The sequence below is a fragment of the Cyphomyrmex costatus genome, unplaced genomic scaffold (assembly GCF_001594065.2).
Source record: "Cyphomyrmex costatus isolate MS0001 unplaced genomic scaffold, Ccosl1.0 scaffold70, whole genome shotgun sequence".
Taxonomy (NCBI): domain Eukaryota; kingdom Metazoa; phylum Arthropoda; class Insecta; order Hymenoptera; family Formicidae; genus Cyphomyrmex; species Cyphomyrmex costatus.
Genome location: NW_017280267.1, coordinates 458157 through 480772, shown reverse-complemented (window position 1 = coordinate 480772; position 22616 = coordinate 458157). Strand labels below are relative to the sequence as shown.

At 37.0% G+C, this 22616-nt stretch overlaps 1 protein-coding gene across 1 annotated transcript in view; it reads left to right on the top strand.

Moving 5' to 3' along the window:
- Positions 1–10869: 10869 nt before the first annotated feature.
- Positions 10870–22616, top strand: part of LOC108780383 (RNA-binding protein fusilli) — a 34176-nt gene continuing 22429 nt past the window's right edge. Inside the window, exon 1 of the mRNA XM_018548065.1 lies at positions 10870–11318. Coding sequence (XP_018403567.1) covers positions 11151–11318 — 168 coding nt within the window. The 5' untranslated portion in view covers positions 10870–11150. The remainder of the gene's footprint in view (positions 11319–22616) is intronic.

Sequence of the window (22616 nt, the reverse complement as noted above, 5' to 3'; positions counted from 1 at the left end):
AGCGTCAATTTATGGAGGTGCTGTATACTTATGGCCTCAAAACTATATACATATATATGTATGTATTCTTACATAATTCTGTTGAGTTATTTAAATATACGTTATGACATATACTTATATATAAAAAAAAAAAAGATAATATCAAAAATGTCAAGGATACTTTATTCAAATCTCATTTCAAATTTTACTTGTCGACGTTGACGTCGTCGCACGTAGATCTCCAAAATTGACGACAACAGTTTTGCATTTTTTATTTCGGCGCAATTAAGGAATCGCTCCCTGTTTTCGCCGATCTGAAACTGGAAATGGATACGAGCAAGGAAAAATGAATGAACTAGTAACGGTGATCAGCGCATTATAGGAGATAAAACGGAAAGTAAAGATACCAACTCCGACTGATACCCACCGGAAAAGTCGAGGAAGGAAAAACGTGTAGGAAGCTCCGTGGAAGGGGGAAGGAAAGGAGGAGATCGGCGATTCCTCGGGAACGCGATGATGACGGATGAGATACGCTATCGTCGCCGGACAAACTCATAGGCGATGCGCGAGGAGATGAGGCGAGGTCGGCGAGGTGTAGCGAAGCGAACGGAGAAGGTAGGTAAGAGGTATATAAGTGGTATAACTCTGCGTAATCGAAGGTACGGCTACAATCCAGGGGAAAATGTAAAGGTGGATGACGGGGGTAGAGGGAGGGAGAGACTACATGGAGTCAACGTTCCGGCCAGGTCAGCGACCACTCAGTGTTCTCGCTCACTCTCTCCCGATTGCCCCCTCTTTCTCGCGTCTTCGCCGCGAGAGCCGGCTTCCTCGGCATCTGACGCCGCTCCGCGCCGCGCCGCTCGCTTCCCGGGAAGAGGCCTTGCTTCCTCATGAAATCTACGGCCTCCTTGCGAAAGCCCGCGATCTCTCTCTCTCTCTCTCTCTCTCTCTCTCTCTCTGTTTATGAGAACGTCCTTGCGGGAAGCCGGATCAAGTCGTCGTACTTGCCGTAGAATGCCTGAAATTGACTTGATGTACACGTTATTTTTTGTGCAACTTTCGTTTACTAATCAAGAACTTGGCATACATTTAATGATAGATTCAGTATAGTAAATATGTACCAACAGTCTATTGGAGATAGTATAAAATGCAAAGAGAGACAATCTGAGATCAATTATAAGGAGACAAATATTACATGAATTTGATATATTTTTCTTGTTTTAATAGAGCATATTCCTTATTCTGAAAGCGAAAGTGCCTCACGGAAAATTTGCTAAATATCATAGAGAATTTATAGAGATATAGATCTGAAAATAATTTATACATATATTGGATCGGACCATCAAAGTATAAATAGTTCAAGTAACTATAGTTGCTGGATTATGTCAAAAGTTTTTTACAGCATTAGGGATAATCATTAAATAATTGAAGTATATTTTCCGCAATTCTACAAATTATATACGTACGTAATATAGTTAGATTTTTTAAGATGCTTTAGCAAAACCGTTCTTTCCGCGTGATAAAGGTAATGCTGCGCATATTCTATAACGAGGTATCGTCTCTACGCAACTTCCTCATAATTATTTTAACGGGATGCGCGGATGTACTTTTACGGATTACAACGCAAGAGTCCTCGAGATCGCGGCACAAGGATCAATCCCATGTGCATCGTTGAAAGGAATGCACTGGCAATCTGCGAGAGACCTGTCCTGTCATTTCGAAAGTTACGTCGTCAGACACAAGAGCCACGTTTAGCTGCACGTATACACGCGACGCGTTGGAGCGCCTGTCCGCCGCGCCGGCCGAGAGAAAGTTCCCCGCGCAACGATGAATCCATTCTCCGTCCTCTTGTGTCGCACGTAAGAGAATCGCGAAATGGATCGATCTCGTCGAGGCCCTTTAAAACCCAGACTATGAATTGGAGATTATGCGAAATCAATCGAAACGAAACGGGTTAAAAATTAAAATTATCTGATTGCTCAAATTTTCATATTCTGTTTGCAATCATCAATCTCCAATGCTCTTCTGGCTCCTTTAATCTGATAGAAACTTTGTGAAGACTTTTCCGTCTTCCGTCTATCTTCTGTTCTTCTTCGCGTGAATCCCAGATCTCTATGCAGGAAGGGGTTATACAATGCCCGTATCTACCAATGTATTATAGTTTAATTTGAATCTCGGTACAACTGACTTTTCGTCTTTTTCTAGTTTTAAAAATTAGAAAAAGGTGAAGAGAGTAAGTTGGACCGAGATTTTAGTAGGTAATCTGCATTGGAGACAAAAACAGTCGTAAGAAAGACAATTGAATCGCGGTTACAGTTAATCGGCATCAAATAAAAGAGAGGGAGAGAAATAACCGTTAGATTTTTATGAATTTTATGCAGACGGAATCAGCGCTTTTTCGGTTGTGATAGATGATGGAACCGTTATGGCTGAGAGATTATTACAGATTCTTGATAAAAAATTCTAGGCTGAGTAATCGACCAACTGGGCCTCGAGAGTCTAGATTTCTAAATCCTGAAATGTCATAAAAGTTGCGCGTTTTTCCAACGCGAGACATCGCTTTCTCGTTCACGTTCTTTCTCAATAATATACTAATACATACGTTACTTGTATACGCGCTCAGGTTTTGCATACAATTTAAAGTTCGCGATAAATGAGATCAAACAAAAAACATCACAACGCGTTAATAATTAAATATTACCTATATATCTACTCTGTTGATTATTAAACAAAGACTCGAAAGAGACCACGAGCGCTGATTATACGTATATATCTACTTGTTATATTTATTTCTATCAATATAGATTGATTCAATCTCAGTTTAATGGTTTCTATTTTTTTCTTAGAGCTAGAAGAAAATGAAAAATTAAAGGCTTCTAAAGAGATATTAAAGCTAATCTATTGATAAAAACAAACAATGGTAAGTTAATTATTTGAATATGTTTTATATTCGAAACACAAAGTTTCAGAGATTTTCGAAAATTACGGAACACCCGAAAATGAACGGGAACATCTCCGTCGTTTCAACTGTCCAACTGCGTTTGACTCGGTATTGACGATCGGTGAAATCTCATTTTGTCATATGAATCAAACTGTCATGTGCAGAAAACGGCGCCGATGATAAATAAATGTGAATGAGAAAAATAAATGAGACCCATAATATATTTTAAGTTGTATTGATAATCATAGAACAATAATATATTCATATTGATGGTAATAATATATTCGCATTGGTGATGAGTTTCGATAGGACAGAGTCCAAGAGTGTAAACCGGATTTCTTCGACGCCGGAATCCTAATAGACTTTGCTCACTCTAGGACTTTTTAACATCGGTTTAATTATCATCTCTCAGAGGCGTATTATCCGGGATTGAGACGCGATTGCGTCTGCGGTCCCTAAATTAAAGCCTGGCTTAGCTTCTCGGGGATTATACAGTCCCGGATAAAGCTAATCCGGCGAGATTAACAATAAGCGGTATCGTTCTTAAATAATTCCGATAAAACTTAAACTCATACATTTTTTGTTCTCTGCGATGACACATGATCGAATTAAGCTTTTTCTCTATCAAACAATAATGAACGTCTAATAAGAGATCGTCTTTTTTCAAAGATAGCGCAGATTAGAACTTGCATTTGCACATACCATAAAATCAGTACACAGTAGAAAACATTTTGCATTTGTATTAAAGTCGATCGTTAAAACTTTGGTGTTGAATTTTTAATATACCTGAATGTTAATTTAACGTAATGTGCTTATATTACATGAATATTTCATGCTAAATTAATTTTCAACATTTCTTAGTGTTAAAGTAACATAATTTATAAGTAAATGAACGAGTAACGTAAAATCCATGTATTTTAGACGGTAAATTATTGTCTAAAAGGGAAAGACTTTTGACAGCGATTTGAAGAAACAACTCACTCGCAAACGCGATCCCAAATCGAACCGCTTCACTTTCCAAATCGATCCGAAGACAAGCGATCTCCAGTGAAAATCCGATTCTTCGTTACGGTCGAGATGTGCTGTGTGAAAAACATCTCTCGTTCACGTCTCATGCGCGATTGTGATCAGGGTCGGAAAAGTGAATTTTTTACATGTGTGGAGTGGTTAATGAGCGGATAGATGGTTAGAGTTAAGTTTAAATAATAATAAGTTTATATACAATATTATATACGTAATATTATACACATGCACATATATACATGTGTATGTATATTACATATGTAATAATAAATAAATATGAAAAATAAATTAAATACACATATGTTTTCCTTTAATTATTTGTATATTGTGAATGTAGCTCGTTAAATATTATTTTTATTTATAAATTTATGAGGTCTTTTAAGTCTATATCATTTTATTAGCTTTTTCCTTAAAAAGAAAAGTTAATTACAGCAACTACAGAAAAAGAAATTTCGTTGAAATCAGAAAAGTACAGAATTGAGACATCTCCATCATAAAAAATTCAATAAATTACTCGTTAAAAATTTAGATTAGATGTAGTTCGACGTGTACAGAAATTCCACACATTTCAGATTCACTGAATGTGGAGCACTCCATCACTCCGTATATGTACAGATTGCCGGCCATGATTGTGTCGATCGATATTAATTCTTCCCTTAGCGGGCACATAATGCCGCCGCGCCGCGCCGGCACCAACCAATCGTGGTTGGCGAGCAACAGGTGGCCGACCAATCGCGATTAATAGGCAACAGGTGATCGACCAATCTCGCGCTAAATAGACGCAATACTAGTTCTCTTTCGTCAAGGAATCGAGCGATCTGAGCATTTTACTTCTCCATATAATTCTTTTGTTCATATAATTTATTCTTATTGTTTTTTCTTATTTATTCTTATTGTTTTTCTGTTTGTATAATAAAAAGATAAGAAAACGTTTATCATGAGTAAATAAGATATATATTTAATAACAACCTTTAACATTACAATATAAAGAGATGGAAAGAGATATATTTAGCTATTTTCACAACCATTATAGAGAATTAATTTATAAAAACGCAAATCTCAAATAACATTAAATGATACTAAACATAAATCACACGAGGCACATTTTACAAACAATGATCTTTTCCTCACGTTTGTTATAACGGCCTGAGTGTACATATGCGAGTTTATGACTTATCCTAGAATATTGTCTAGAATACACTAACAAGCGTTCTCTCTCTCTCTCTCTCTCTCTCTCTCTCTCTCTCTCAATCTTTAGCGAGAGATAAAGTCTACCTTTTTCTAATAGTAGCAGCAATAAAGAGAACGTCATATGAACCTGTTGATCGTAGCGTCTCTCTCTCTCTCTCCTATAAAAAAATGCGAAGCGTTATAAAAACGCTTCACATGTGCTACTTCAGCGTTCCATTTAGATTTGTGCTTGCAAATCTAGACAAGGGACGGACGAAATATAAGAGTGTCTCGAGAATGATTCCTTCCGTAATTGAATATCTATTATATTCTTGCACAATCGTTTTAATCAAACTTGACCGCACACGTATATGAACCTGTGACGATCGTTGCGACGCAAGAACGGGACGGATATTTTTATGCAAGCGCGCTTAAATATGCATGCATACGTATCTACAATCTGACTGGGTCATCGTCGACTGTGCGTGTCGATATGTATAAAAAGTGCAAATTTATTTGCAACCACATCATGACGTTCTCGCTTTAAGCGCCTTGCGAAAAAGATTGAGAAACGCAGGAAACGGCAAGTGTTGTGGCGTTATGACTCGGCGGAATCGGACATTGTGGTATTTCCGACGAAGCGCTACATCTTTCGCGTCATTGTTCGTCGAAGATGGCAACGATTATTGCCAACGAAAAGAGTTAAGCCGACGATCAATGATTGCGGACGAACCGCGAGCGGACAAAGGCGTCGAAAAAGTTTAAAAAATGGAATGATTGACGAAGAAAGAATGAACGTGTGTAGTTTATACGCAAATTTGATCATTTTCATTACATTAGATAAGGGGTTTCAACTAGTATGTCACAGCATATTAGTACATTGCAAAAGGTACCCAAGTAACCATGAATATTTTTGAAATAGAAAATAACGGCCTATAACGGTCGAAATTAAATCTTTATTCTATCTAAATATTTTAAATAATTAAATAACCAATAATGATATTGTTATATTTAGCAGAATATACAAAATGTCTTTTAATTATTGTTGACTGCATTCAACAAAGAGAAAACTAATTAATTAGTGCTTAGTGATTTTTTAACATGATTGATTTCTTAAATTTCTTTATCTATACTTATTATTAGATTTAGTAAAGGCAAAAACCAATCGGAGATTCATTAAGTGCTAACTGATTATAGTTTTTTTTGTTAAATGCAGTCAATGACACAGCGCTCATGTATACATATATAGGTAGAGCGGACTAAATTGAGTAAAAAAATCCTGCATGTTGCAATTTTCGCAATAATTAACGAGAAATTAATTATCTAATAAGCCCGGCCTACCGCCAAATCTAAGCGCGTGGCAATAAATGGCCACCCAACAGTCATCACGATTGGTAAGCGCGAGAGTTGTTTATTACAAGCGGCAATGGCTACGCATCAACCAGTGCCAGCAGCGTCGCGTGATGTTGGATTCTCGTTCTGAGATATGTGAAATCTTCTAATAGCACAGGAAAAATGTATTTAAAGTTAAAAAAAGTAGTACAAGACTCAACAATTAGAACAACAACAAAAATTAGTAAAATCAGCCAGAGGTACGTGTGAGAGATACTAAATTGTTAAAACGATAAAATTATATAATATAGGTTTTCCCTTTATTAGGGATTAGGCTCAATGTTTGATAAATTTAGGTATTCATAATTATTAAAACCAGTATACAGTATAAATGTAAAAAAACGGTCGGTTAAATATAAAATTAAAAATGTGACCTAGAAACGAGATGCAAAAATACTATGTAAATTTTTTTTCTTTTTACGCGTAGCGCGTTCATCTCGTTACGTACGAAATAGACGCGATTATTTTTAATACGACAATTTAATAATACAAACAGTTTGTTCTAAGAGAAAAGTACAATCAAATAAAAATAATTTCATTTCATTTAAAAGAAATTCTAATCTCGGGGGAGGGGGGGTTTGAAGATATTGCTATTTTCTTCCTCTTAAGTCATGAAAATTATTATTGAATAATGGGAATACATTTCTTTTATTTAATTATATGTTTGTATATATAATCTTATTCCAAGAGAATTTAAATGTAAAATATAATAAAACTAATAAGTTTTGAAATCGAATCATTAAGTTAAAACAATATCAAAACATATAATTGTAACAATCGGAATGACGGTAATATGAGTCAATCGCTGATTATATATTAGCGAAAATCACAATTTAATATTCCAAAACTATAATAACATCGGACAGCGTCGTACGATTCACGAAAGTTATAATATTAAAATTTGTCGTTAGAGATTTAAATAAGAACAAAAATCAAACTGTGTCCGATCATCTTGACAGTCAGTTACATATTTAATATATAAGTTATCATCATCTGCACTGGCTATCCAACTAATTGTAAGAATTTGATTTACCTCACAATTGTTGCTGTCGTCTTTTTGGAATAAGCACTATTAACATTGTCGATGTAATATTGCGATCGTTGTTAACAACTCGAAATTGTTGCTGAAGATGACTCGAAACGTACAAGGTGCATAATTTTGGAATATTAAATTGATTTTCGCTAATAATAACCAGCTGTTGACTAATATTACCTATCGCCAATTGTTATAATTATACACTTATTCCAAGATTTATATTTTAAAGATGGAGGTGTTCTCTCTAAAAAAAAAAACAAATAATATTTTCCGTAATATTAATCTAATGTAGTGCGAATGGCCAAATCGACTATTAATCTATATTATACAATATACTACATAGCGTTGGCGCGGTCGATGCTGCGATACCCTGCGCCGCTTTCCTATAGCTATTTTTCGTACTTTCTCTCATAATTGCAGCGATTCTTAATAACAATTTAGCTACCTCGTGATTTCTTCCGAGTGCTTGGCTTATGGTTCGACTGTGAAGGAAAGCGGGCGCACGATCGAAAACTTTGGATTTCCGACATTTTGCAACGCGATTGCAACGTTAATGGTGGTATTCGTCATTGAAATTAAGGTCGGGGGTCTTTCTCTCTCTCTCTCCGGGACACCCTGTATTACGCGACAGGAAGCCGCATAAATAAATATATCGTCGTGGCTGCATAATCGCAGGGCATGTTACGAAATGACACCAAGTTCTGTCGAGTGTCGAAGGAATATGAAATGGCTATGTTATTTTGACTATGTATATGCGCTTACTCACAGTAAACACATTAAATCAACATTTTGAAGTATTTATTTTATATAAATTTTACATCAATATCTCAATGTAAAATTTTATAAATATTTTAAAAATATGGTATTACCTAATTTTCTCTATCTCTCTTTCTTTCTCTCTCTGTCTTTTATTTTTACATTTCCTGAACAACCCAGTAACTTTCCTAAGTGAGTGTGTGACGGGAAAAGCTACCACATTACGTGTGTCATCAGCTGATGCACACAAATGTGCAGTCCATAAGTATATGTGAGATCAGTGGGCAGAGGAAAATCTAAGTATCAAGTAAATCGACTATACATCACAACTAGCGGTAAAATTAATAAATAAAAATGTGTGTAAGCAGTTGTAAATAAAACACATGTTAAAAAACAATACATATTGAAAAAATCGGGCAAACGAGAATTATTATTATTATACACGGTTCTATTTATTGTTGTTGTTAATCTGTGCATTGATCGAAAAACACGTTGATCTTCTTACTGCTTACGTTTTTCAATTTGCCACCGTTACAAAAATCCAGGACGCCGATACATCGATATATGTTCCTGCGATCACTAAATTAGAATAACTGCGCGCGTGCGCACGCACCTTCGCCATTTTTCCTCGCAACACACGTGCTCTTTTGACCAGTAGATATTTAACGTGACATACGGAATCTCGAAGTACTCTACGAGTGCCTGCGAGTGCCGCGGACAACGGTGCGGTGCGGCGCGGCGCGGCGCGGCGAAAGAACGTCGCGTCGTCGTCTCGTTTCACGTGTGTGCGCCACATGGAACCGCATGAGCGGCGCGGCGAGGTGAGATGAAATGCTTCGGGTGGACGAAGAGAGCAGAAGAGAGCGAGGTGACACACCATCGGCTCTCGGCGAGTGCCTGTGAGTGCCGCGAGTGGAGCATCTGCGCACCTGGCGGCCCTGGCGCGGCCGCTTCGAGATTTTGTGCCATTTTGTGCCATTTTGTGCCTTTCCCTCTTCCTTCGCCGCGCGCGTACGTGTCGCCGATTTTCCTCAACGCAGCGGCTATACGTTTTGGAATTTTCTCGACTTTCCCATTTTCTGAGTAACTTTCAAATTTCGTGTTTTTCGTCTCTCGTTCCTGAATGTAGACTTGGTCTCTAGAACGAACATTTTTTCTGTGCATCTTCCCTCCTCTCATAAGTATTGGAGAGAAAACGAGAATAAAATGAGATAAACTGTGCACAGGCTAGAATAAGTGCAGCTAAAAAAGTACAGACTTTCGTTAAATATCTTCCATTTCTTTCCTTCGACATCTCTGTTTTTTTTGCGCTCGGTCTTCCTGTCTCTCTTTTTTTATTCTATATCCTCCATCCCCCTCCTAGCTCTTTCGTAGCCGAGCAAGCAGGTATACTCGACAGATATCTCCTTTCTCCTCCTTATTTCCTCGTCTTCTTCAGATGGCTCGATTCCAAATACAGCAATAATTTTTTGAGCGACATCTATAGCCTAATAGCATAGTATTTCGGAAGTTTGCACCAGCAGAGGAAGGAGTAAATCTAGCTGTACTAGCAACAAACGGTGCTCAGGTTAATATGGCGATACGGGTAGCCTTCTCTCTCTCTCTCTCTCTCTCTCTGTTCGTATTTCTTCTTTATTCGCGGTAAATCCGATCTCCGAATACTCATTATCTTCGCTCGTACATCCGTTTCAACTCGTCGGCGCGCTACTTTAACGTAAAGAAGAAAAAAAACCGTTTCTTCCGAACGTCGATGTGTTAATTTTCCCTGCTCCTGTATCCGCAGTGCGAATATTCTTTCGCGGTGCGCAACAGGTTCCCCTCTTTCTCCATTTTCCCTGCTCTTCTCGTTTTGATTCCCGTACACGGCTCGACATCGGTGTACATACCCGTGCACACCTGTCCAACTCGTTATTAACCCACACACAGATCTCGAAATTCCGCTAGATATTTGTTTCATTATTTGCCTCGCAGCAAGAGGAAAAGAGAAATTGTTTCATGGCGCACAACAAGTGCTTGTCTCTTTTCCTCCCCTCTCTCTCTCTCTCTCTTGTTTTCTTAATGCCTGAATGCTCGATATCTTCTCGCACACCCTAGCGTAACTCGTCATTAACGTCGGTTGAAATTCCGCGTGATATTAATTCGTTTTTGTTGTTTATTCGAGACAAGAACACCTTCCGTGCAATGTCTAAACATTTCCTTCTCTCTCTCTCTCTCCCTCTCTGCCCCCTCTCCTTTCGCTGTAAGACACCTGAGTGCGAGCCAGGCCAGGCGCTCCGGCCAACGAGAGAGAGGGGCCGCGTCGACGCGCAGTCGCCAGGTGAGGCAACTACGTGTTCGCCTCGTTACGCTCGGTCGGGGGAACGCACGGTCAGTGCTGCATAGAACTTTGCGACTTTCGACGGCGCGCTCCGTCCTCGAGCGATCGAGGGGAAAGAGCGGCGAGAAAACGAGAGACGGGGAGCACACATCGAAGTAGCGCCCGCTGCCGCCGTCGGGATCGATTCTGCTCCGCGCGTGAGTTCCGGTTAGCTTGGTTTTTTTTGTTTTTATTCTTTTCGGTTACTCCAGGTGCCGCCGTCACTCGGACCGCCGTCAGACCCATAACCTCAAATCGCAAGCGAGAAAGAGAGAGAGAGGGGGGAGGGAGAGTATGTCGTGCGTGGCGGATAATCAGTGAGCGATCAGTGATAAAGACGCTCCGGCGTCGGGACGTCGCGCGAGTGTGTCAAACAGCACCGACAGCGGAAGAGGGAGCAAGAGAGAGCGAGAGAGAGAGAGAGAGAGAGAGAGAAATCGCAGACTCGAGCAGGAATCCATTTTGGAGCCGCCAGGTGTGCAGCTCCTACGGGAACGATGACGGGAACGAGGCTGGGAGGAATTGGGGGAGGAGGAAGTAATTCGCAAAATATCCTGGTCGCCCTGTACGTGGCCACTGCCGGCCTCCAAGGGAACGCACTCGGCTCCGACGAAGAGGAGATCACGCTACTCGTCTACGTGCTCATCGACGAGTTGCAGAATAAGGTAAGGTAACGGCGAAGAGAGAGAGAGAGAGAGAGAGAGAGATCGCGCGCGAGGCGGAAGTGGTTCGCCACGGGCGAGTTGATTCTCGGCTCGAGATTCGCATCCCTGGAACCATCCTCGGCTGAGAATCATCGGGCTAACGTCCGTTTCGACTGATGTAGATTAGTTTTTATTTCGGGGTTTAATTTACTTTTTATCTTCTTCCAATTTTAAAAATTAGAAAAAAGATTAAGAGTAATTTAAGTTGAAATTAAGGTTAATCTGTACATTGATAAAAACAGGTCGGAGAATAGAGATATTTCCGTTTTTGGATCTTCCGCAGCTTTCGAAAACCTTCGAAGCTTTGCTTTAAGAACCCTATAATTAACTTATTGTTGTTTAGCTTTATCAGTATACATATATTTAATAGCTTTAATCTCGGTTTAACTCACTCGAACAGAGTGAAAATTCACGAGTACAAGGGTTTTCACTCTTTTTCAATATAGTGACACTAGTAGTACTTTAATTCTTTTAGAGATTTCGCTTCAAGAGAGTTCTTTTTATCTTCTCATTTTAGAAAAAGATAAAATCTATATTTGTAAAAATCTAAAGCGCCGAAGGAGCTAAATCATCCGAGCCTCATCGATTATTTTAATCATCGACTTGTCGAGTAATGTGTGAACATTAACGTGAACAGAATCGTCGTTTGACGGGAAACGGAGATGGTCAATCAGAGTCTTTGAGATTGTATTAAATCGGGTATATCGAAAGCTGGTTGTTATTTATGGTAGAAATGTCGCACAAATTTAATCGCTATATGTAAGACGTAACGAACATCGAATCTAATTGAATGTATTTTATGTATTTGGCGCAATCATGAAAAGGAATAAATTATTTTACAAGTACAAATAGAAATCTGAATATTCGCGTTTGCTATTCGTTCGGTATATCTTTGCTAAGTGTACATTGAAATTTTTTCGCGAGTTCGGTCGGTCATTGATTGTCATCCAACATATTGTCGTATAACATCGAAATATCTCCAAAATCAATTCCTAAAAGTCACTTGTTTCCGCGCGATTAATCACTACTCATGTTAACGTCATTTTTACGTTACCATAACTTTACGTATTGTCCTACTTGAATAGTTTCCTCTTTCTCCTTTAATCTGACAGCGCGAAAAGACACTTAAAATAAAAGTTGTCGATTTAAAGAAACATTAATTGAATCAACTAAATGCGACGGTCAGAGGTTGCGAGGCACTTATTTGTTGACTGAAACAAATAATGTGTTTACAAGAAGAAGAAGACACGATTCACGTATATTTAACTTTAAATTCAATTTATATAAACACATGAATATTTGAACTAAAAAGTCACTACGAGTTAAAAACATTTAGTTATCGAGTTAGTGTTTTCTTCAGTGTGCTGCCAATCGCTAAATTGCTCTGAACATTGACACAAAACAATAAATAACTTTCGTCGGTGCAAAAAACGCATTCGTGCCTTCTTGCATTTTCTCTGCCAGGAGATACAGGTCGTGTCCTGTCCTGCGCTAAGTCACGCATCCCGAACGATGAGACAAACCGTCTTCAAACGAGAAAAGATAAAGCCCGTGTTTATGTTGTAATTTCGTTTCTGCTAAGAGATTCGTTTGAAACTGATTCTAAAATAACTCAACAGATGTATGTACCTTTTGTATCGTTCCATTCGTGTGACGTTATGTTTGTAATCACGCTATTCAAGTGAGAAACTCAAATAAAATTTTCCCCAAGACACTCGAATCCGCTTCCCGCGATTCGCGACTCGCCAAAAAGAGATAGAAATGAGTAGAAAGTTTCATTAAGACAGACAGAAACCATGACGCGTGTTTACATAACTTGTTTAAAAAGAAGAACTTTTGTTTATTTTTGCAGAAAAACGTTCTTCTTGTTAGAACAGTTCTTTTGGCATTTCGTTGGATTAACAAAATAATTATATAAGTCGTTTAAGCGTTGATAACGAACGAATTTAATATTCTAGTAATTACATTGAGAGAAAATATGATTATTGCTGTTTATAATTATAAAAATCCAAATTAAAAATCTTCAAAAATTAGAAATTGAAATCTTTAAAAATATTTTCCAAAAATATATATTTAAAATCTATTTAAACAAATCAAATTTGTGGAACCACACAACGAAAAGGTTTAGAGAATGCGGTGCGCAGTACTTGAAAAACGCAAATAGTATTATATACAAAAGACATTTTGATAACACAATTAAATCCATCGGACGTTCCGGCTTAACTCTTCGAGCCATCTTCAGCGTTAAAAAGAAATAATAACTCTACTGCGCTTTTTAAATAAGTTATGTAAACACGCGTACGTTATAGTTTCCTGCTGAGACGCATTCACGACGAGACTTTCGCCAACAATCGAAATCCACTTAACATTACGGTATTTATACTGCCTGCAATTAAGTATAATGCCTATTCTATATTATTCTGATTCTATATTATCGATAGAACTGCGATATAGTAAGATATTGCTTTTTTTTTTGGAACCTAAGGTTATGTAAATATCCTCTCTCTGTGTATCGTAAGGAAGATTGTAATCCGATAAGAAAAGAGAACAGCTAAACCCGCTTGATTCAGACTGTCGGTTTAAAAATCCTCAAATTCATTATGGTGCTAAATAACTGTAGACGCGCGCGCGAGATGCTTTTCTCTGTACTAAATCATAATAGATCCTAAAAATACTCTTAATGACACGTGGCTTTTCAAAATCGTGAATTGCAGTTTGCTTACCTAATTCAAATTTGATTCTCCGATAGGAAGTACTCTTCTACTTTTTAGAACGTAAAACTGGCGTATCATTTTGTGGAAATCATTAAATATCGAAAGGCGAAAAAACCAACCGAGTCAGGTTTATCTTTGTCTTACGCAAGCTTCGATCACAGATTCTTGTGCGTGGAAAGAAAGATCGAGATGTTTTCGCTCATCGAACTCATATTCATTAAGTATCGTGATTAACAAGTTTTTCGAAATGTAAAAACGTTATACCTTGTCTCGAGATGTAAACAAAAAGCCGCTCTTGGCGAACACATCTTGCGTCAATCGTCGCGTATCCACGACATCCACGTGATGGCGATAAGATTACAGCTTCTAAGAGCTATTTTTTTTTTTAAGATTTTATTAACTATAGGAGTGTCCTCTGAAATTCGCAAATCGAAATACTACAACAAAAGAAACTTATCAAAACATTAAGTAAAAAAGGTTATTTGTAAATTTGTATATATTATAAGCAATAGTTTGTGAAACAGTAAGCGTCTTTGATTTACGAATTTCGAGACACATCCTGTATGAATAACATAATGGCAATAAAGGTGTTAAAAAGAAAGATATAGGAAAATATCGAGATTGCATAGATGCAATCTTTTAGCACTAGTATATGTGAAGTCTCTAGACGATATTTAAAACTCAATTATTATCACTTTCAATTTAACAGAAACGATTCGAGATATAGTACTATATAATTTAGTATCCTTATTCGAAAATAATATTCCGCAATTATTCGCTTAATGCATTGTATATAATTAATCAACTCGATTAATTGCAAGCACGAGTGAATACTATTTATGACAGAAAATAGAAAGTAAATAGAAATTTTCTTTTTTATACGCGCACGGACAAAATGATTTATTGTTTATGAGGTTATACATATATAGAGGGTGTTTCCTAAATTTTTCCAAATATCGCTTATGGACGGACTAAACCAGACTAAACCGAATCGAAAAATCTTCCATCATTTTGCAATTTTCTTAATACTCAACAGAAATACTAATTTCTAAATATTGCCGGACAATCGGATAAAATCGCACAAATTTAAAATATCGTCCAAAGTTTTTTATGAAATATCCGAGAAAATATCTTAAAGATGTTTCTTTTAGACATTCTGATCATTGAATAACTAACGTTAGAAACGGATGATAGAGGACTCAATTTATTACTTGTCCACAAATGGTATATCAAAAAGTTTGAGACACTGTATTGTTCCATAGACTTAGAAACCCTATTAAGAATAGAAAATATGTAGAAAAGATTAGAGCTGAGTCATGCCTCTAGATGATTTTCAGTAATATAATATAGTATTAAAAAAATATTTAATATTTCTCAAATATACGAGACGTACGAACTTAAATTGTCTAAGCTCTAGCAATAAATCTATTGGAACAATTTGAAAGTCATCAGTTATTTGATCTATTCGAAAATTTTATCTTTGACTTTTTCGTTTTTTTACGTTATTTGTTTATTTGTAAATTTTCAATGCTTTTATAATATTTTGTCGTATTGCATTATTTACGCAAGTTGACTTATTTTTCTTAGGATTTAACGTCATCGCTCCAAAATAAAACACACGCACACAAATGACTTTTAATAAATCTTAACGTCAAATTTAAATATTCTTAATATAAATTATGTAAAAAATTCTACATCTCTTTTTATCATATTGATATGCCATTGATTTATTGAATTACGTTGTATTCGCGTCCTTCGAAACGTGACGTGACATTACTGTACTATTCGTATAGTTAGATAGTGTGTACAAGAAATATTTCGAAGAAATTCTTGGCTCACTAGCTACAATAACTGATATATTTTTCCGTACTTGTTCTATTTTAAATGCTATATGTCTTGACTAAATTGCCAAGATAATTTTGGAACTGATTAAATTTTTATCGAAACAATTGCATTTGCAGATAACAAAGACTCCACTGTATACGTTATTATATTTTTCAGTATATATTTTTAGCTTACTGGACAATTACTCTAAAGCCATATTAGGAAATATTTTTTAATTAAGCTAGCAATTAAGTCAAAAGAAATATTCATAAAATTAAGTGTGTGGTATCGAAACGAAGAGAAAGCTGCGATGAGGATTTCAATGATGATCTATGAAGAGTATGAAGCGTTTCTTGATTTCGAAAATTAGGAATTTGTTTCATTTTGCGCAATAGACTTGTATGTGTGATTTCAAGCGTTCACGCGATTCCTCTCTACGTCGAAGATTTCGAGACTATACGTGTACAATAATCATATAGGATTGATCTTAACTGTGTAGTAAAATGTATTATGCCACATGCAACTAGACACGATATATGTTTTCTTATATCTAGCAGTCCGGCTCGATGCCAGAGAATTTGTAAGACCCGCGTTATGCAAAACGGCGGTGATTCTGCTCTCGCGGAAGCCGGTCTCTCTCTCCCCCTCTGTCGGTGCGAGACGCTTGCGCGGTCATGCCGGTGCGTGTCGTCGGCTGCCATTGTTTTTCGAATTATCCGGTGAGGGCGGAGCATCGCGCCCTCGAAAGGTCGTCCATTACTTCCAACCTTGTACCATGCCGACACGATCACCCGGTTATACGCTTGGAGCACGCGCTCTGTCATTTTCTCTTCCTTCTCTCACCCCCTTGCGACTCTCAATTGATCCTGCGATCCTGACTTTATTTAAACGGTACTAATCTCCTAATCTCTATTTCATCGTCCGTCTCAAATTTTAATTTTATCACCGACTGTATCTTTATCTTTTTCAAATTGAGCGAGGTTGTGATTCGATTTAAATGTTTGATTGGATTTTCACTCACCCATGTTTATACGAAATTTGAAAGTAGTAGATGCTTTAGCACGGTTTTGCACAAGGACGTACGGTTACGATATACTCTTTCCTTTCGCGATTGAGATATTTTCCGTGCAATTTTACCTCGATATAATCCTAGCGATGCTAAAGAAGGAACATTACAACGAAACGCAAACTCAAGGAATTTATCACCGTACCTTACGTTGATGTTTACGTGTTGAATAAAGGATTTTACTTAACTGTTTAAACAAACGCGACTTGACTTAACTTTACGGGAAAATTTACAGGGGTTGCAGTTCTCCAATCTTTTTATACAGATTTAATGGGCTGTAATGTAGGATACGTGTCTTTCATTTTTTTGGTACACTCAAAAAAATGAATTGGCTGCACAAATAGAAAATATAGTGAATTCAATAAAAAGAATACAAATTATATATAGATACTTATAAATCTATCAAATATTCTAGTTATACATAACTAAAAATTCTCAATTACGATAACCAGAATTCTGATTGATGTAATCAATCATCATAATAGTTCTTGTTTGGTATAACTGAAACATTTTGCAGTGTAGCTATATTTACATCGAAAAAAACTTTGGTTGCATAAATTTGAAATCTGGTAGATTCGACGGTAGATATGTCGGAATATGAACGAATTACAATTCTTCTAGAGATTACACCATATGAGCATAATTAATTTCTTCCTGTTAAATATGTCAGATTTTCTTTAGTAATGTATACTAAATTTATTTAATTGGGTCATTAAAATTTTTTTAATAAAATGAATATCTATAAGTGAACATAACTAAAAGTTTTTATAGAGTCTACTACAAAATACTATAATTAAGTTTTCGCTAAAGAACAGGAAGGAGTAATGTGATAATAATGTAAACAATGATAAAATGACAACTAGAGACTATTAGATAGCTTATACAGAGGGGATTATAGAATACTATTTTGTTTTGAAATAAATATACATTCATATTATATGACACAAGTTTGTTAATCATATAGTGACGTGAATTATGTTATTGGTAAAAATTTTTATACAGAAAGAATTTAATCTATATAAAAAAATTGAAAAAAGGGAAAAGGTTTATGAAATAGCAGGGGATATAGAATGCCGATTAATACGCATTATAATGGATGCTTTCCAATTCCTCAATACATTTTAATCTTAACACAAATGTACACAGGAATGTACCCATTGTGCGCGATTTAATTGGAACGAAATATGTACGCTCTGCACGGTTTCGGATAGAATTAGAATAAATACGTAACTTTTTCCGCCCGTATTGAATGGAAAAGAAAGTAGAAATGCCGGTCACATTCAGTATCTTTCAATCTTATTTATAAACGCTGTGATCACTAGCATATGTTATTGTCCTCGTAATTGTCACTATTTGAAAGTACAAGCTTACACAGTCGACTAGCCTTGGTCTCTTGGACTGAGCACTGGATGTGTATAGTATTGTGTCGATCTAGTGATTTTACAATTAGAAAACATCCAACGTAACTGTGTATACACTGCGGATACATGCACGCATTTTGTTATCAAATCAAATTTAATTCAGTTATATCATTTGAAAGCTATACATTCAAGATTTCTCCAAGCTAGACTGTAATTACAAAATTAATACCGTCATACTTCTCAAAATTACGTAAAGAGTACACACCGGTAACTGTCTGCTACTTGCAAAATTGAAATGCAGCTTTTACGACAATGTATAATAATAAACACTAATAACCATTACTATCACATATGTATATCTAAGCGGACTGTGAAGAGGTAGCATTCGGATCGGTCGCTCTTACAATGCAATAAAAGTTATAAAAAAAAATTTTTTGTTACATTTTATCGTAAAATATACTTTACTCATCCTACTTTCAGTACAAAAATCACATAATATATAGTAATTACGAAATCGATACAAGATTCATCATCTAACGATATTCGTTGGTATTCTTCGCTATATTGCTGGATCAATCTCGTGCCGTACGGCGTTACTACGCGTGTCCGGTCTCCGTTTCTTCGAAATTTAGCGCGTGTGTCCGCGTTTTGCGGCAACAGGTGCTCCCGGTTTCCTTTATTCTTCGTTGCGAATCGTGTCTTGCACGAGTGCGCCCGGGTCCCATCTGGTCGACCCTTCCTCTCTCTCTCTCTCTCTCCCCCCTCCCTTCCTCCCCTAAGTCGCATACCTACCTGCCTATAATCTCGGATGCCCCGATCGGGGACAACGGCCGCGAGGGAGCGATGCTCCTCTCAGGTCCCACAGTTACGAAGAAGAAATCGAACGATAAGAGCTAGGTATGCTGCTGCTGTTACCTTAGATATCGGTCTCTGACATAATGCCTCGCCTTGAAAATCGTTATTCAGATTTTCTAGGGCAATGTCTGTAGCAATTTTTTCAAATTCCACGGAGACGTCAGCAGTGCGATATTTCCAACTGTAATCGAAAAAAGATTTAATTGGAGTATTTAAGGGGATTTCAAAGACGATTAGTCACAGTGTAAGTAGAACTTACACATACACACAATTTATTGTATCATTTATGTGTATATATGTGTGAGATATTGCTGAGTAGTATTACATATAATGATGTATGTATGTGTCAAGGATATTATTCATCAGCAGTATTTCGTGCACATATACTATACATATAAATTTTCGTATAACGATAACGTTTTTTAATTAATCATCTACATACAACTCTAAAAACTCCCACGTTGTTTCTTCGTGCAAATTACTAGTCTGCGCGGACTACTATTTCGTAAGCACAGATTGCACACAGCTTTTATATGAAACAATTGTCACGACGTGACAGCTCTAGAGACTTGTATATTGGACTTGTAAGAAATGATAAAGATCTCAATTTTGAAATTTATTGTCGTTGTTGGCATAAATTCTATAGAAGAGTTCGCCATGATTCAAAGTGTGCGTGATTCAGTCACGGATTATATCGACTTTAATTATATACATATAAAGATCAAAGTTAATTGGTGAGGTTTAACCTTTTCGCAATAATTACTTAATCTTCCAACTAGAAGAATGTGTAATGACGTGCACATCGCCTCAGTAAAAATATTCTTCATGTACATAATTATATATAAACGGTTCATCCAATTTTAGTGTTAAAATAATAAAATATTATTAATTAACATCACATTCTAAAATAAGCAAAACATTCAAAGCGCGTACTCCGAAATAAAGCTTTAGAATCTTTAGGAGATTTTCAAATCTCGATTTGTGTATACGTCTTCTTATATAGAATTCCTGAACGCGCGTTTCCTTCTTACGAGAAGCAGGTCCATCTCGTGGCAGGGCCACGTACTTATCTTTTACAAATAAGCAACGAGCATGCAGTGAGCAACTTGCATATTCTATTATCTCAAGAGGCTATTCGATAGAGTTATTGTGGTAGAATATCTTCTAGACAAGTTACTCCTGATTTTTAATAGACAGATACGTATTATTACATAAAAAAATATGTTTTATGTAAGATTTTTTACTTAGAAGAAATGGCTGAGTAAAATTTTCCGTTTATAAGTATAGAATATTCTTTTTTATAGGCATGCATTTAAATTACAAGCAATTTACATTCACAACTACTATTAATAAATAACTATCAATCGCGAATACAAATTTTTGGTTTCGAATCCTAATCTGTGTTTATCTGTATTAATGTTTGTTTATTTTATACAATCTGAAGTTATCAAACAAAGATAGACTATATTAACCTTTTTCATGCTCTTTAAATTCTTTGAAGTGGATTTTCACTCCAAAGAGTGAAAATTGAGTCAACCTTAACAATTCACTCTAAATGTTTTAGAAAGTATTATACATGAATTAACTAAATTAAGATGTCGTAAAGCTACTGCAGGCAAAGCTACAAAACAATTTTAGATTTCTACGGTAATATAATACATTTATTTTATGCATTTGTTACATCGTCTGTCTCTTTAAACCGAAAAAAAATTAATTTCTTTCGATTAACAGATTTTTGGAGGATTGAAACGAAATGTCTCAAAAAGCGCTTTCAGTTCAATTTTCAAATCTTTACTGAGAAAAGTCTTGATTGTAAGTCAACGAAAAGTACAAAACAAAATGCATTCTTACATCAGTCAAAATTCTGATTATTGTGATTGGAATTTCTGGTTATCTCGACTAGAATGTTTGATAGATACATACAACTGTATTTGACTTATACCTTTTTAACTGAATTTGTCAGATTTCTAATTTACGCAAGTTTTTTCCATGTTTCTTGTACGGTCGGTCAATTCTTCTTGTGAACGGAATTAATTATAAAAAGCAACCGCATATCTACAAATAGATATCGTTATTCATGAAATACGATCATCTCGCATGGTTCAATTACTTTTCAAACGTCAGTAAACCACGGTTTACTCTAAGACCAATTTCATAACTCTTGCGGTAAGCCTGGTTGATGCTCGGTCAGGTATATTGCGTTGGTATGGAAGTGAGAGAGGCCGTTGACTTATACTGACAGCAAGACTCCGGCTATCTTGAAACACACGCCGCGCCGCACCGCCGACATTAAGGACGAGGAGAGATGTACGTTCGTTCGTAGACTGAAATCTCGCAAATTTCGGAGCGTCATCTTCGGAGCCTTGTGATTTTATTCGAAAACAAAAAATATATATATATGTATATATACACCTATGAATTTTTACTCTGGCAAGACTCGCGATTGTCTAATATTTGAGCGACCCGAAGAGTCGCTGTTTACCGAACTCACGTTTTTCTTCGTTGAAAGAGACGCGTTAGAGATTGCATTCGGTACGGTATTTGTGTCGTCTCTTCGAGAATTAACATTGGCTTAATTATACATGCGCGCACTTTAGCACAGAGAGATGAATATATTATAGCAGAGGAGGGGAACTGTGTTTTTTCGAGAATATGCGTGTGTGGTTCTTAGACGGTTCTTATTCAGCTGTTGAGTGTAGAGAGACGTGCGCATTTTTCATGAGCGATTTCTACACGAATCTTCGCACGTTGAATTTCCGTATAGACTCGCCTCCCTGACTTTCTGTAACCAACATTCCGTTGCGTTCGTGTATACGTACGCGAACTGTACATTCGCACGCGACCAACCACCGCTCCATTCCGGTCCACCATCTTAACTCTTTTCCTCTCTTCCCACCTTCCTTCGCTCGCGACGGTCTCTCCCACCCGAACAAGCTTCCACTATGGTCGGCCGCTGCGAATCAGGATTGCGTTTCAAGTGTCTCAACTCGCGGCGAGTGCCGAGACACGCAATCACATATCAAGAACGAGATACGAGTATATCGCGGAATAGATTAGGTCTTCCATTATGAAGACTCGCTAATCCCACGTGAGAGAGAGAGAGAGAGAATTGCTATTTTATTAGGCGTTGTGGGAGTTCTGGTAACATTCTATTCCTTCAAGAGAATTCTAGCGTGGAAAGAGGTGGATTATTGTCTCGATGTTGAGATGGTCTCAACCTGGGGATGGACATGACGATAGCAATGACAACTATTTGTATTATGTCATTTTTGCGGGACACGCTCGTCAAGCATAACCCGGTCGACGGTGCGGATTATGTAACGCGTATCATTTGCATTTCCACTTGTCTTTTTGCATCCCGCCGAAGAGACGTAATTCTCTCGATGCCATCTTCTGAAGCGCGGAACTTTTGACCCCTTGGTGCTGCCCCCCCCCCCCC